The sequence below is a fragment of the Amblyraja radiata genome, chromosome 39 (assembly GCF_010909765.2).
Source record: "Amblyraja radiata isolate CabotCenter1 chromosome 39, sAmbRad1.1.pri, whole genome shotgun sequence".
NCBI lineage: Eukaryota > Metazoa > Chordata > Chondrichthyes > Rajiformes > Rajidae > Amblyraja > Amblyraja radiata.
The window spans coordinates 11,363,425-11,377,520 of NC_045994.1; the positions used below are offsets into that span (position 1 = coordinate 11,363,425).

General features: G+C 48.5%; 1 protein-coding gene across 1 annotated transcript; it reads right to left on the reverse strand.

The window, feature by feature from the left end:
• Nucleotides 1-515: 515 nt before the first annotated feature.
• LOC116967249 (E3 ubiquitin-protein ligase MARCH5-like) lies at nt 516-14,062 on the reverse strand. The gene is made up of 6 exons (XM_033013711.1): nt 13,890-14,062; nt 11,319-11,521; nt 10,180-10,310; nt 9,455-9,638; nt 7,951-8,117; nt 516-2,144 (listed from the first exon to the last, which is right to left on the reverse strand). The coding sequence occupies exons 1-6, from the start codon at nt 14,027-14,029 to the stop codon at nt 1,986-1,988; spliced, it is 984 nt and encodes a 327-aa protein (XP_032869602.1). The 5' UTR covers nt 14,030-14,062; the 3' UTR covers nt 516-1,985.
• Nucleotides 14,063-14,096: the final 34 nt, after the last annotated feature.

Below are 14,096 nucleotides of genomic sequence, written 5' to 3' on the forward strand. Positions count from 1 at the left end.
GTCTGAGTGCAGGTAGATGGGACTAGGGGAGAATACGTGTTCGGCACGGACTAGAAGGGCCGAGATGGCCTGTTTCCGTGCTGTAATTGTTATATGGTTATATGATAACACTAGTTCTGTTATCCCACTTTTGCATCTACTCCCCACATACTAGGGGCAACTTACTGAAGCCAATTAACCTACAAACCTGAAGACAGGACACAAAATTCTGGAGTAACTCAGCGGGACAGGCGGATAGAAGGAATGGGTGACGTTTCGGGTTGAGACCCTGCTACACACCATACAAACCCGCACGTCTTTGGGATGTAGGAAGAAACCGGAGGAAACCCATGCGGTCACAAGAAGAACGTGCAAACTCCTCACAGACAGCACCCGAGGTCAGGATCGAACCCGGGCCTCTGGCGCCTTGAGGCAGTGGCTCTACCAGCTGTGACACGGTGTAAAGAGAGTTAAAGAAAAAAGAGCGTGCGACTGTTAATGGTTTAGAAATATCACAAATTAATTCGCTTGACTGGTTAAAATTGAGCAGAAGAACAATAAATTCTGAGATGACATTTTATTAAATTAAACCTCCAGAATCCTTATTTTTCACCAGCTATATTATTCCAAACAGCTTTATATAAATAAAAAATAAACACATTTTACAGCAATTTATGATGGTTGTCATGGCAGCATGCAAAAGAAACTTAATTAAAAATAAATTTTCTACAGATAAAAAGAAATTAAGATTCTGTAAGTTTGTTAAATTGTAATATTCTGCTTTTAAAATTTACATAAAATCATCTTGGTTTTTACGTTGCACAATTTTAGCATGGTGCTCGCGGGCGGGGTTGACAGTGGTGTACCAGCCCACAAGGTCGGTCGATAGGTCCTGCCCGATGCAAGGATCTTTGAGCTATCTGCATGGTAGCCAATGTACTGAGCACAGATTGTGATCAGGTTTGTGAAGCTCTGGTTCGTTGCCAACTTTAACTGTGTTCCTGCTACATTTCTGTTCTTGGTTTTGACCCGAGATATCACAATGTGCGGAAAAAAACTTCCAACACAACCCGGCAGCTGAGCGGAGCCACGAGTTCTACGTTCCCCAGTCCTTCACTCTTGGGGCAAATTTGCAACCCGACGGGGCACCAAATTTGAACGACTGCCTATCTGCGGGGTATATGACTGAGCTTCGGCACGAGTGGGTGGAAAACGATAGGATTATCCTGCTTTTAACACAGCCAGAGACAAAGGGCCTTATTGCAGTAAAGAAGGTATTACACAGACGCACACAACCTCGAGCAAGAATGTTTCCATTAGTGGGAGAGCCTAGATTCAGAGCACACAGCCTCAGAATACCAGGACAAACCTTTAGAAAGGAGACAAGGAATTTCTTTAGTCAAAGGGTGGTGAATCCGTGGAATTCATTGCCACAGAAGGCTGTGGATGTCAAGTCAATGGATATTTTTAAGGCGGAGATTGATAGATTCTTCATTAGTACGGGTTTCAGGGGTTATGGGGAGAAGGCAGGAGCATGGGGTCGAGAAGGAAAGATAGATCAGCCATGATTGAATGGCAGAATAGACTTGATGGGCCGAATGGCCTAATTTTTGATCCTACAAATTATGAACAAGGATTAACAAGGACTTGGGAATGTTGCAGGTTAGGGCGAGCGGCCGAGAGCTTGAGCTGGATACTGCTCGGGGGTGACGTCAGGAAGTTGTTTTGTGGCATTAGTTCAAAGTAGTCCCCTAGCTACTAAATCATAATAATACGAGCGATCGAAGGAGAAACCAGCAGTTTAAAAAGTAGGGCAAATATCTGTCCAACAGCAAGCTGACGGGGTGACTGAACTCCACTGGGCTGATTGCAGACACCAGTGAATGTGGCCACAGGACACGCCCGACGCAAGTGGGATAATGTCGAACGTCAATTCCAGCAATCACGAGAGTGGGACGTAAACAAGGTCCGCGTCTTTCCTGACAACCAATCTCTCGCTCTCGCTTCTAGTCACTTCCCGAGTCTTCGTAGGCCTCCTGCGTATTCTCCTGTTCCTCGTCCCTCTCGGGGTAGTTGAGAATGCGGCGATTGGCTTGGATGAGGTACTGCTGTTGCCGGAAGTAAACCTTTAAAGCCCCTTTGATAGCGACAAAGGCAATCCCTCCCTGCAACGAGAATAATTACAACTAAACAAGGCCAAGCAGGTGAATGATGCTTTGAAGATTTAAACAACATCGGCAGCGACCACTCTTCCCTTAAGATATTTATTTCAGATTATTCCCCCCGCCCCCCCCACCCCCCATGCTGCCAACCCTTCAGTCCCATTAGAATTGTCAGATATTACAGCACAGCAGTCTTTTGAAACATATAAGATTGTTAAGGGCTTGGACACGCTAGAGGCAGGAAACATGTTGCCGATGTTGGGGCTACAGCTAAGAATAAGGAGTAAGCCATTTAGAACGGAGACGAGGAAACACTTTTTCTCACAGAGAGTGATGAGTGTGGAATTCTCTGCCTCAGAGGGCGGTGGAGGCAGGTTCTCTGGATGCTTTTAGGAGAGAGCTAGATAGGGCTCTTGAAAATAGCGTAGTCAGGGGATATGGGGAGAAGGCAGGAACGGGGTCCTGATTGGGGATGATCATTATTATTTTTGACTGCACTATTAAATTGTTTGTTTATTTGTAGATAGACAAATAGATACAAGAAGCTGGAGTAACTCGGCGGGCCAGGCAGCATCGCTGGAGAGAAGGAATGGGTGATGCTTCGGGTCGAAGACCCTTCTGCAGACATTCACCCGAAACGTCACCCATTCCGTCTGCCCAGAGATGCTGCCTGTCCCACTGAGTTACTCCGGCATTGTGTGTCTACCTTCAATTTAAACCAGCATCTGCAGTTCTGACAGACAGAGAGACAGAGAGAGAAAGAAAGTCAAGGGGTCAGGCAGCATATCTGGAGAAATAGAATGGGTGACATTTCGGGTCAGGACACTTTTTCAGACTTGGCGGTAGGAAGGCAGGTATTACAACTATCTAATCCAGGGTAAAGCTTCTTCTACCAACTTCACGCCTCAACATTCATGCAATAACTTGAGCAATATTTTTCACACAGAGAGTTGTGAGTCTGTGGAATTCTCTGCCTCAGAGGACGGTGGAGGCCGATTCTCTGGATACTTACAAGAGAGAGCTAGATAGGGCTCTTAAAGATAGCGGAGTCAGGGGATATGGGGAGAAGGCAGGAACTGGGTACTGATTGGGGATGATCAGCCTTGATCACATTGAATGGCGGTGCTGGCTCGAAGGGCCGAATGGCCTACTCCTGCACCTATTGTCGATAATAGAAAAGTGGTGGAAGGCACCGGTCAGCATCTCTGGGAAACAGGGATCGGCGATGTTGCAGATCAGGACCCTTCTGCAGACCAGACATGAAACATCACCTATCCATGTTCTTCAGAGATGTTGCCTGATGTGCTGAGTTACTCCAGCACTCTGTGTCTTTGTGAGAGACTCATCTAGGGCGTGGCCACTGCTGAGAAGGTTGGAGAATGTGCACCAGCAGGAAATTCACCCGCTGGGGCCACCCCCTCCTCATCTGTCAGCTCAGCACCTCAACCCGCATGTACCTAGGTAAAGTGAAATGCTTTGTTTTGCATACGACCTGGTAAAATCAGACTGCAGACCTCACCTGGGCAGTACACAAGTGTCGCTAGGTTTCTGGGGCAGACAAAGTTACAAAAGTTCACCGAACCGTCCTATCTACTGCCTGCCACTCTACATCAGAAGGAAATGGAGTAGAATTAGGCCATTCGGCCCATCAAGTCTACTCTACCATTCAATCATGGCTGATCTATCTCTCCCTCCTAACCCCATTATCCCTTCTTCCCATAACCTCTGACCAACCAAGAATCTATCTAGCTCTGCCTTAAAATTATGCACTGACTTGACCTCCACAGCCTTCTGTGACAAAGAATTCCATAGATTCACCACCCTCTGACTAAAGAAATGTCACCTCTTCTCCTTCCTAAAAGAACGTTATTTAATTGCTCTCGGCGGCCCCCCCCCCCCCCCCCCCCCACTGGGCCCCTCTTTGTTCTCAGCGACCCCCACTCTGTCCAGCCCCCTCCCCCCCTTTCTCCCGCCGAGTAACGGCTCTCCACACTCTCGGCCAGGTGATTGGGGGCAGGAATCCTGGCCAGCTCGTTGTCCCCTCTCACCCAGCGAAATTAAGGCCAACCTGCGCACCCTACCCCAGTCATGCAGAACGGCCGGGGAAAGAGGTATCGATGGTCCCTCTCCACCTGATCACCCCATTAGTATTTCATTCAGAAAAGGGGCCAGGTGAATTCAAGTCAAGAGAGTTTATTGTCATGTGTCCCAAATAGGACAATGAAATTCTTGCTTGCTGCAGAACAGAATATAGTAGACATAAATACAGAACAGATCAGTGTGTCCATATACCATAAATATATATATATACACACACATAAATAAACAGATAAAGTGCAATAGGCTGTTATAGTTCATAGTTTGTTTTGAGTTGAGTTTAATATCCTGATGGCTGTGGGGAAGCAGCTGTTCCTGAACCTGGATGTTGCAGATTTCAGGCACCTGTACCTTCTACCTGAAGGCAGCAGAGAGATGAGTGTGTGGCCAGGATGGTGTGGGTTCTTGATGATGTTGGCAGCCTTTTTGATGCAGCGACTGCGATAGATCCATCGATGGTAGGGAGGTCAGAGCCGATGATGGACTAGGCAGTGTTTACAACTTTTTGCAGCCTTTTCCGCTCCAGGGCGCTCAAGTTGCCGACCCAAGCCACGATGCAACCGGTCAGCATGCTCTCTACTGTGCACCTGTAAAAGTTCGAGAGAGTCCTCCTTGACATACCGACTCTCCGCAATCTTCTCAGGAAGTAGAGGCGCTGATGTGCTTTCCTTTTAATTGCATCAGTGTTCTGGGACCAGGAGAGATCTTCGTAGATATGCACGCCCAGGAATTTGAAGCTCTTGACCCTTTCCATCATCGACCCGTTGATATAAATGGGGCTGTGGGTCCCCATCCTACCCCTTCCAAAGTCCACAATCAGTTCCTTGGTTTTGCTGGTGTTGAGAGCCAGGTTATTGTGCTGGCACCATTTGGTCAATCGGTCGATCTCACTTCTATACTGTGACTCGTCCTCATCAGTGATACGTCCCACAACAGTGGTGTTGTCGGCGAACTTGATGATGGAGTTCGCACTATGTCCGGCCATGCAGTCATGAGTATAGAGTGAGTACAGCAGAGGGCTGAGCATGCAGCCTTGAGGTGCTCCCGTGCTGATTGTTATCGAGGGTGACATTTCCACCAATACGGACAGACTGTGGTCTGTGAATGAGGAAGTCGAGGATCCAATTGCAGAGGAATGCGCAGAGACCCTGATCTGAGAGCTTGGTAACCAGCTTGGAGGGGATGATGGTATTAAATGCCGAGCTGTAGTTAATGAATAACAGCCTGACATATGAGTTTTTGTTGTCCAAGTGGTCCAGAGCGGAGTGGAGAGCCAGTGAGATCGCATCCACCGTTGATCTGTTGTGGCGGTAAGCGAACTGCAGTGGGTCCAGGTTTTTGTCGAGGTACGAGTTGATTTGCGCCATGATCAACCTCTCAAAGCACTTCATCACCACAGACGTTAGTGCCACTGGTCGATAGTCATTGAGGAACGTCACCTTGTTCTTCTTGGGCACTGGTATAATTGATGCCCTTTTAAAACAGGTGGGAACCTCAGCCCTCAGAAGTGAGAGGTTGAAAATGTCCGTAAAAACTCCAGCCAGTTGGTCCGCACAGGTTTTAAAAACGCGCCCGGGTATACCATCAGGTCCAGGCGCTTTCCGAGGGTTCACCCCTCTGAAGGATCTTCTGACGTCGGCCTCTGTGACTGTGACCGAAATACCATCACGGCGAATGGGGGCTCGGGAAGGCACATCAGTGTTTCAGAATTCATCACCTAACCTTCGCTCGGGTGGTGTTGGGAAGCAACTATGGAATCAGAAGTTTCAAAACCAAATGACCAATGGTTGCAACGTGGTTCTGCTCCCAGACTCAGTCCTGGTGCCTTGATTAGCAGTGACTGATGATCCCAAGTTCAAATACAAATCACAAAATCGGGGTTACTAAAATTCATTTTGTGAAATGACTTGGCAATACAAGGCAAGTTATTTGCAGTGGTATCCACACAGCAACCACATTATCAGAGCTACAACAAGGAATCTGGCCCTTCGTCCCATCAAGTCTGTGCTGATCATTAAACCCCCCTTTACACTGAGCCAGCCCAAACCCATTTTATTCTTTCCCCATTAACTCACCCCACGTTCTAGCACTCACTTACACACTGGTAGCCATTTACAATAGGCCGAAGATCAACACAGCAGGACAGGCCACATCTCTGGAGAGAAGGACTGGGTGACGTTTTGGGTCGAGACAATGAGACAATAGCTCATTGATCGACCAAGCCACATATTTTTTGGGATGTGGGAAGAAACCGGAGCACGTGGTGGGATCTCATATGGTCACAAGAAGAACATTTGGACTCCGGAGGCTAGGATTGAACCTGGAGCACCGGGAGTTGAGGCAGTACCTCCATTCGGGCCTACTCGTATACTTAGGGGAAGCTTAAGAGCGTTTTGCACGGAACAGGTTGCTTTGCAGAAACTGAAGTCGCAAGGAGCTAAATGTCCATCTGATCTATTTTTAGTGTTGTTGATTAAGGAAGGAACGCCAGGCTTGGTCCTCCATCCACAAGACCACATGGAGAAACAAGGAACTGCTGATGCTGGTTGAAATGGCAAAGCGTTCATGTCAACCTGACATTGGGAGAAGGAAGAACGGTGAAAGGAGGCATGGGCATCTGCAGATGCTGGTTTACAAAGTTCTAGAGTAAGTCAGCGGCAAAGTTCCTATAGCGGAGCAAGATAGACCACTTTTTCTAAATGCAATGGGCTGACGTGTAATACGCAACGGAGCGGAACGTGGGCCTTTTTTTCATCCATTTCAGTAACCCGACCCGACTCGCAGTGTAATCAACGTTGCGGGGGGACAGTTTGTGTTAATAAATTATAATTCTGAAAATGAGGAGAAGATTTTCATCAAAGGACTTTTATTTTTACGAGGATGTTTCCGTAACCGGCTTCAGTCTCCGCACTAGTATCTTTGCTCCGCTATGGTGCGGAGACGGAAGCCGATTACAGAAATGGGGCCCAAAATTACCCATGAATCTGCCCATGACCATACTACGTCTTTTTCGTCGAGTGATCTATCTTGCTTGCTATAGGATCTTCGCTCAGCGGGTCAGGCAGCATCTCCGGAGAACATGGATAAGGGAATATTTCGGTTTGGGACCCTTCTTCAGACAGACGGTGGTGGGGAAAGAAAGCTTGAAGAGAGGAGGACAAAGAGTGACAGATAATAGGTGGACACAGGCAAGGAGGGAGGGGTCTTGATAGACAGATGGTTGAACAAAGGTCGGAGATCAGAGATTAAATCAGGTGGGAGACAAAAAGGATTGAAGAGTTGTGAACTGTGAAGCCAGAGGAAAGAATGTGGGTGGAAGGATAGGGGCGAAATAGGAGTCGCGGTGGGGCACAGGAGGAGGAAGGAATGATATGGGGGAGAAAGGGGATGGGGTGGTGGGTTGTAACTAAACACAGACAGGAGGTGGGATGGAACCCCAGTTCTTTTAGTTTAGTTTAGAGATACAGTGCAGAAACAGGCCCTTTGGCCCACCGAGTCCATACTGACCAGCGACGATGTTTACATTTATACCATGCCAATTAACCTACAAGCGGAAGATCTATGATCAAACCCACGCAGGTCATTGGGAGAACGTACAAACTCCGTACAGACAAGCACCCATGGTCAGGATCGACCCCGGGTCACTGGTGCTGTAAAGCAGCATCTACGCCTCTGCGCCGCCCTCGTGAAAGAGACAGGATTGCACTCTCACCAAGATAGTTCGCTGCAGATTGGAGCTGACGCTGCTGAATATTAATTTGCCGACCAGGCTGGAGATGGTTGGGAAGACGAGCGCGCCGCACAGGATGCGGGAGATGGACGCGTGGTCACTTCGGTAGTGCGCGTCGGCAGGTGTGCGAGGAATGTGGCATCCAAACCCTAAACAATGCAGAAAAATCAACGTGAAAACACACAGGACAGGAAACTCCCAATACCGTTTTGAGGCAAGCTTTTTTTTGGCGACGTCTGAAAATTAAATTCACCCAGTCATCTTAGTTCAGTTTAGTTTGGAGATACAGCATGGAAACAGGCCCTTCGGCCCACCGTGTCCACGCCAACCAGCGAACCCCGCACATTAACACGTTCCGGCGGTGCTAACTCGATGGACTGAATGGCCTACTTCTGCACCTATTTTATATGTTTCTATGAGGATTCATTTGTCAAAAATAATTTAACAGTATAAATGCATAAACAGGGAAATTATATAAGCGTACAATAGAGAAGGAATTAGAGGATTGTGTCAACTGGTCTGTCTCTGTGCATTTTACTCTCTCTCTAACCTCCTCCAGCCCTGCCTTTACGAGATGCTGCTCATCTTGATTCTGCTTTAAATCACTCTTCCACCCACAGCTCCGCTTTCTGCCACCATGTGGCCAAGTTCTGGAATTCTCCTTCTGACCATGTCCATCCCCTTCTTGCAAACAAACCTTCTTACAGGTTGTCACAAAAAGCTACTTGACAGTTGACTAGTCAGATCTGCGGGGAAGTGTTACCGAGTCAGGAAGGGTCCGACAAATGAAAGCTACTGTTGAATTGATAAGGACTTGGATTAATCCGACAAGCCTATGGTTGGTGTCACTCAAGACTCAAACGATATATATACATATATACACATCCATACATACATGTATATGTATATGCATATATTATATATATATGCATAATATATATATAATATATGCATATATATATATATATGCATATATATATGCATATATATATATATATATATACATGTATATATATATAAAATATGCATATATTATATATATATATATATACACACACACATATTTATCTGAAGAAGTGTCTCGACCCAAAACGTCACCTGTTCCTTCTCTCCAGAGATGCTGCCTGTCCCTCTGAGTTACTCCAGCATTTTGTGTCTACCCGTGTGTGTGTGTATGTGTGTGTGTACATACACTGACCTTTTCATCTTGTTTATTTTATTTATATATATAATAAACAAGATGAAAGGTCAGTGTGTGTGTGTATATATATATATATACACACACACACACACATATATATATACACACACACACAAACACACACAGATATACACACACATACACACTGACCTTTTCATCTTGTTTATTATATTGTTTACACAGTACTATGGTTAGATATTTGTTAGTTATGCTGTTGTAGTAAGAATGCCACTGTTCTATCTGGTACATATGGCAATGAAACACTGTTGACTCTCGGTATCTCACCTGGGAAAATACTGCTCAGCACCTGAAGCTTGCTGGAGTACTTGCGCCACATCCGGAGCACAAAGTCCTCCCAGCGGATCATCTTGGCCAGAATGAGCATCACTGGAATGGTGGGCAGCCCCATCAGCAGGAAGAGGGGGTCCGCCCGCTCCATCAGGTCCAAACCTTTCTTGTGCCCGACCACCTTTGGAAAGAGAAATAGGTGAGACACAAAATGCTGGAGTAATGTACTATTCTACACTTCATTGAGCACCATCCCCTCTGATCTGTGTTTTCACATCTTACCCTTCCATATCTCCACATCTCCCTCTTCCCTGACTCTCATTCGCAAGAAGGGTCTCAACCCCAAACGTCACCCACCCCTTCTCTCCAGAGATGCTGCCTGTCCCGCTGAGTTTCTCCAGAGATGCTGCCTGTCCCGCTGAGTTACTCCAGCATTTTGGGTCTATCTTCGGTGCAAACCAGCATCTGCAGTTCCTCCCGACAACAGTCTTCTTCCTCGTGTCCGGCCATCTTCCATATCACGTCTTTCTGGTCGGTCAGTGACGGTGGGTGGTTGTAGAATTGGATACTTCAGTCAGTCACTGTGGTACAGTTTCTGTCGTCAGCATTGCCCGGGATGCACCACGTGGAGGCTTCTGCTTGCATCCCAGACACAACAGTGAGCCAGCTGGGTAGTGAGGGACAATTCTTGAGCCAGAGGAAAGACACGAGGGCGGACCAACCTGCATCACAGTCACTGCTCCGTAGGTCACAGCCGACCAGTACACGGTCCCCACCACGATGCTGGCTGCTGCAAACGGGCTCACTCTGGACAGAATGCGGTCCACTTGGTGCAAGGAGTAAACAACTGGACCTGAAGAACAGTCATTAAATCGTCAGCACAAGCCTTCACTGTAAAATAAATGCACCATGTTGCTGCTCTTACAAGCATTGAATTCAAGGCTAGCTTCATAGTCTGTGGTTTTGGATTCTTCTCCTGGAGTGGATACACAATGGGTCCCTTTTGCATCTGATTTGTGGCGGTAATTGAGGCAGGTACCATAAAAACACTTAAAAGACATTTGCACAGGTACTTGGATAGTAACGGTTTAGAGGGATATGGGCCAAATGGGACTAGCATAGACTGTACGACTAGCATAGATATGGTGCTGTACGACTATTGAGATTCCCCACCATCCAGGCCATGTTCTCTTTTTAGTTAGACACGGCACAGAAACAGGCCCTTCGGCCCACCGAATCCGCACTGACCAGCGATCCCCACAGATTAACCCTACCCTGCACCCACTACGGACAATTTTACATTTATACCAATTAAATTACAAACCTGTGCATCTTTGGGGTGTGGGAGGAAACCGAAGTTCTCGGAGAAAAACCACACAGTTCACAGGGAGAACGTACGAACTCCATACAGACAAGCACTAGTGGTCAGGATTGAACCCGTGTCTCCGGCGCTGCAAGGCAGAAGCTCTACCGCTGCGCCACCGTGCCGCTCTGATCTCTTCTCGCTGCTGCCATTAGGCAGGAGATACAGAAGCTTGAAGACAGTGTCAAGAGTTTTATATGGCAAAAGAGATAGGAGCAGATTTAGGCCATTTGGCCCATCAAGTCTACTCCACCATTCAATCACGGCTGATCTATCAATCCCATTCTACTGCCTCTTCCCCATAACTCCTGACACCTGTACTAATAAAAAAATCTATCTCTGCCATAAAAATATCTATTGACTTGGCCTTGTCTGAAGAAGGGTTTCGGCCCGAAACGTCGCCTATTTCCTTCGTTCCATAGATGCTGCTGCACCCGCTGAGTTTCTCCAGCATTTTTGTGTACCTATTGACTTGGCCTTTTTTGCTTTGTTGCATACCTAGTTTTGGGAAGACAATCAAGTACTCTGTGTTACATTGCGGACAGGCTACTCGGCCTGTGCTGTTGCCCTTTTGCTTCTCGTCAAGCCATCGCTGTAGACACGACTGGTGGATCCATTTTGTTGACCCTTTACACCGACACGGGCTGACCCACTCTGCAGAGCGATCATCGAGGTCAGTGGCAAAGCACACCCAGCAATTCCTGGGCAAAGCAAAAGGGGAGAGGGAACGTCAGTCACAAGAAAATTAATTAACAAGGTCTCTCGTTAACAGAACCCGCAATAACATAGTCTCCAAAGGTTGAGAGGGAATGAGACGAGGTTGTCACCTCTGGTACTCTCAAGAGCCTTGTTGTTTGTTGCCTCCGACCACCCACAAGCTTGGTCGGCTGATGTATCCCACTTCACAACGCCCCTGCGTTTAATCCAGCCCGAGTGTCATGTTTAATTCTAAGATACAGCAAGTTGGGACTGGAGGGGAGGCAGTAGTTTGGGGACAGGCGGGCCAGCAAATCAGAGCCAGAGAGGGGGTGGGGGAGTCAAGGACAGAGGGTACAGTGTTGGAGGAAAGAGTTAGGGCTAGAGGGGCACTTCTAGGGAACAGGGGGGCAAGGAGGGAGCGGGGGGCAAGGAAGGAGTGGGGGCGGCGAGGAGGGAGGGGGGGAGGGTTCAGTGTTGGGGGAAAGAGTTAGGGCTAGAGGGGCACTCCTAGGGAACAGGGGGGCAAGGAGGGAGTGGGGGGGGGGGCGAGGAGGGAGGGTTCAGTGTTGGGGGAAAGAGTTAGGGCTAGAGGGGCACTCCTAGGGAACAGGGGGGCAAGGAGAGAGGGGGGGGCAAGGAGGGGGGGGGGCAAGGAGAGAGGGGGGAAGGAGCATAGAAACATAGAAATTAGGTGCAGGAGTAGGCCATTCGGCCCTTCGAGCCTGCACCGCCATTCAATATGATCATGGCTGATCATCCAACTCAGTATCCCGTACCTGCCTTCTCTCCATACCCTCTGATCCCCTTAGCCACAAGGGCCACATCTAACTCCCTCTTAAATATAGCCAATGAACTGGCCTCGACTACCCTCTGTGGCAGAGAGTTCCAGAGATTCACCACTCTCTGTGTGAAAAAAGTTCTTCTCATCTCGGTTTTAAAGGATTTCCCCCTTATCCTTAAGCTGTGACCCCTTGTCCTGGACTTCCCCAACATCGGGAGCAATCTTCCTGCATCTAGCCTGTCCAACCCCTTAAGAATTTTATAAGTTTCCATAAGATCCCCTCTCAATCTCCTAAATTCTAGAGAGTATAAACCAAGTCTATCCAGTCTTTCTCCATAAGACAGTCCTGACATCCCAGGAATCAGTCTGGTGAACCTTCTCTGCACTCCCTCTATGGCAATAATGTCCTTCCTCAGATTTGGAGACCAAAACTGTACGCAATACTCCAGGTGTGGTCTCACCAAGACCCTGTACAACTGCAGTAGAACCTCCCTGCTCCTATACTCAAATCCTTTTGCTATGAAAGCTAACATACCATTCGCTTTCTTCACTGCCTGCTGCACCTGCATGCCCACTTTCAATGACTGGTGTACCATGACACCCAGGTCTCGCTGCATCTCCCCTTTTCCTAGTCGGCCACCATTTAGATAATAGTCTGCTTTCCTGTTTTTGCCACCAAAATGGACAACCTCACATTTATCCACATTATACTGCATCTGCCAAACATTTGCCCACTCACCCAGCCTATCCAAGTCACCTTGCAGTCTCCTAGCATCCTCCTCACAGCTAACACTGCCCCCCAGCTTAGTGTCATCCGCAAACTTGGAGATGTTGCATTCAATTCCCTCATCCAGATCATTAATATAAATTGTAAATAGCTGGGGTCCCAGCACTGAGCCTTGCGGTACCCCACTAGTCACTGCCTGCCTTTGTCGGGACGACAGATGGCACAATGGGCTAAGTGTTCGGCTGGCAACCGGAAGGTAGCCGGTTCGAATCCCGCTTGGAGTGCATACTGTCGTTGTGTCCTTGGGCAAGACACTTCACCCACCTTTGCCTGTGTGTGAATGTGTGTGAATGTGTGTGAGTGACTGGTGGTGGTCGGAGGGGCCGTAGGCGCAGATTGGCAGCCACGCTTCCGTCAGTCTGCCCCAGGGCAGCTGTGGCTACAGAAGTAGCTTACCACCACCGAGTGTGACTGAGGAGTGAATGAATAATGCGATGTAAAGCGCCTTGAGTATTAGAAAGGCGCTATATAAATCCCATCCATTATTGTGAAAGGGACCCGTTTACTCCTACTCTTTGCTTCCTGTTTGCCAGCCAGTTCTCTATCCACAAGTCGGGGTAAAGGGGTATAGGAGCAGAGGGCACAAGGGGTTGGTCAGGGCCAGGAAGCACATAGTGGGGGGTCGATTGGAGCAAGTGAGAGAGCGGGGCAAGTGTGTACAGGAAGGGGCAATGCCAGAGGGGGGTGGGAAGAGTCAGGGCCGGGTGAGGGATGCGATGCGCTGCCTGTGAGCTCCACTCCACCCCGCTTCCTCCTCCAGGGCCCGGTCACCGCCGTCCCGTGCCGTCCCGGTGAATCTCACCGCTCCATGCCCGGGTACTCCGCTGCTGCCGCTGCTGCTGCTGCTGCTGCCGACATGATGTCCGGGCCTCCAGCGGCCGCAGTGGCTCCAGTCCAGTAATCCAGGCCCAGGCTCGAGGCCTCCGCAGCGCACCCGCCCATTGGACGCCCGGCGGGGGGAGCGGGCGACCAATCGCAGGGCGGCCCAGCGCCAACCCCGTCGCCCATT

Excerpts from the sequence above, each read along its gene's own strand:
- LOC116967249 (XM_033013711.1), bottom strand. The coding sequence starts at position 14,029 with ATGGGCGGGTGCGCTGCGGAGGCCTCGAGCCTGGGCCTGGATTACTGG. Across the intron at positions 9,639-10,179 it reads GAGCAGTGACTGTGATGCAG|GTGGTCGGGCACAAGAAAGG; the intron begins GTTGGTCCGCCC and ends CTCTTTCCAAAG. Across the intron at positions 8,118-9,454 it reads GCTGAGCAGTATTTTCCCAG|GGTTTGGATGCCACATTCCT; the intron begins GTGAGATACCGA and ends TGCATTGTTTAG.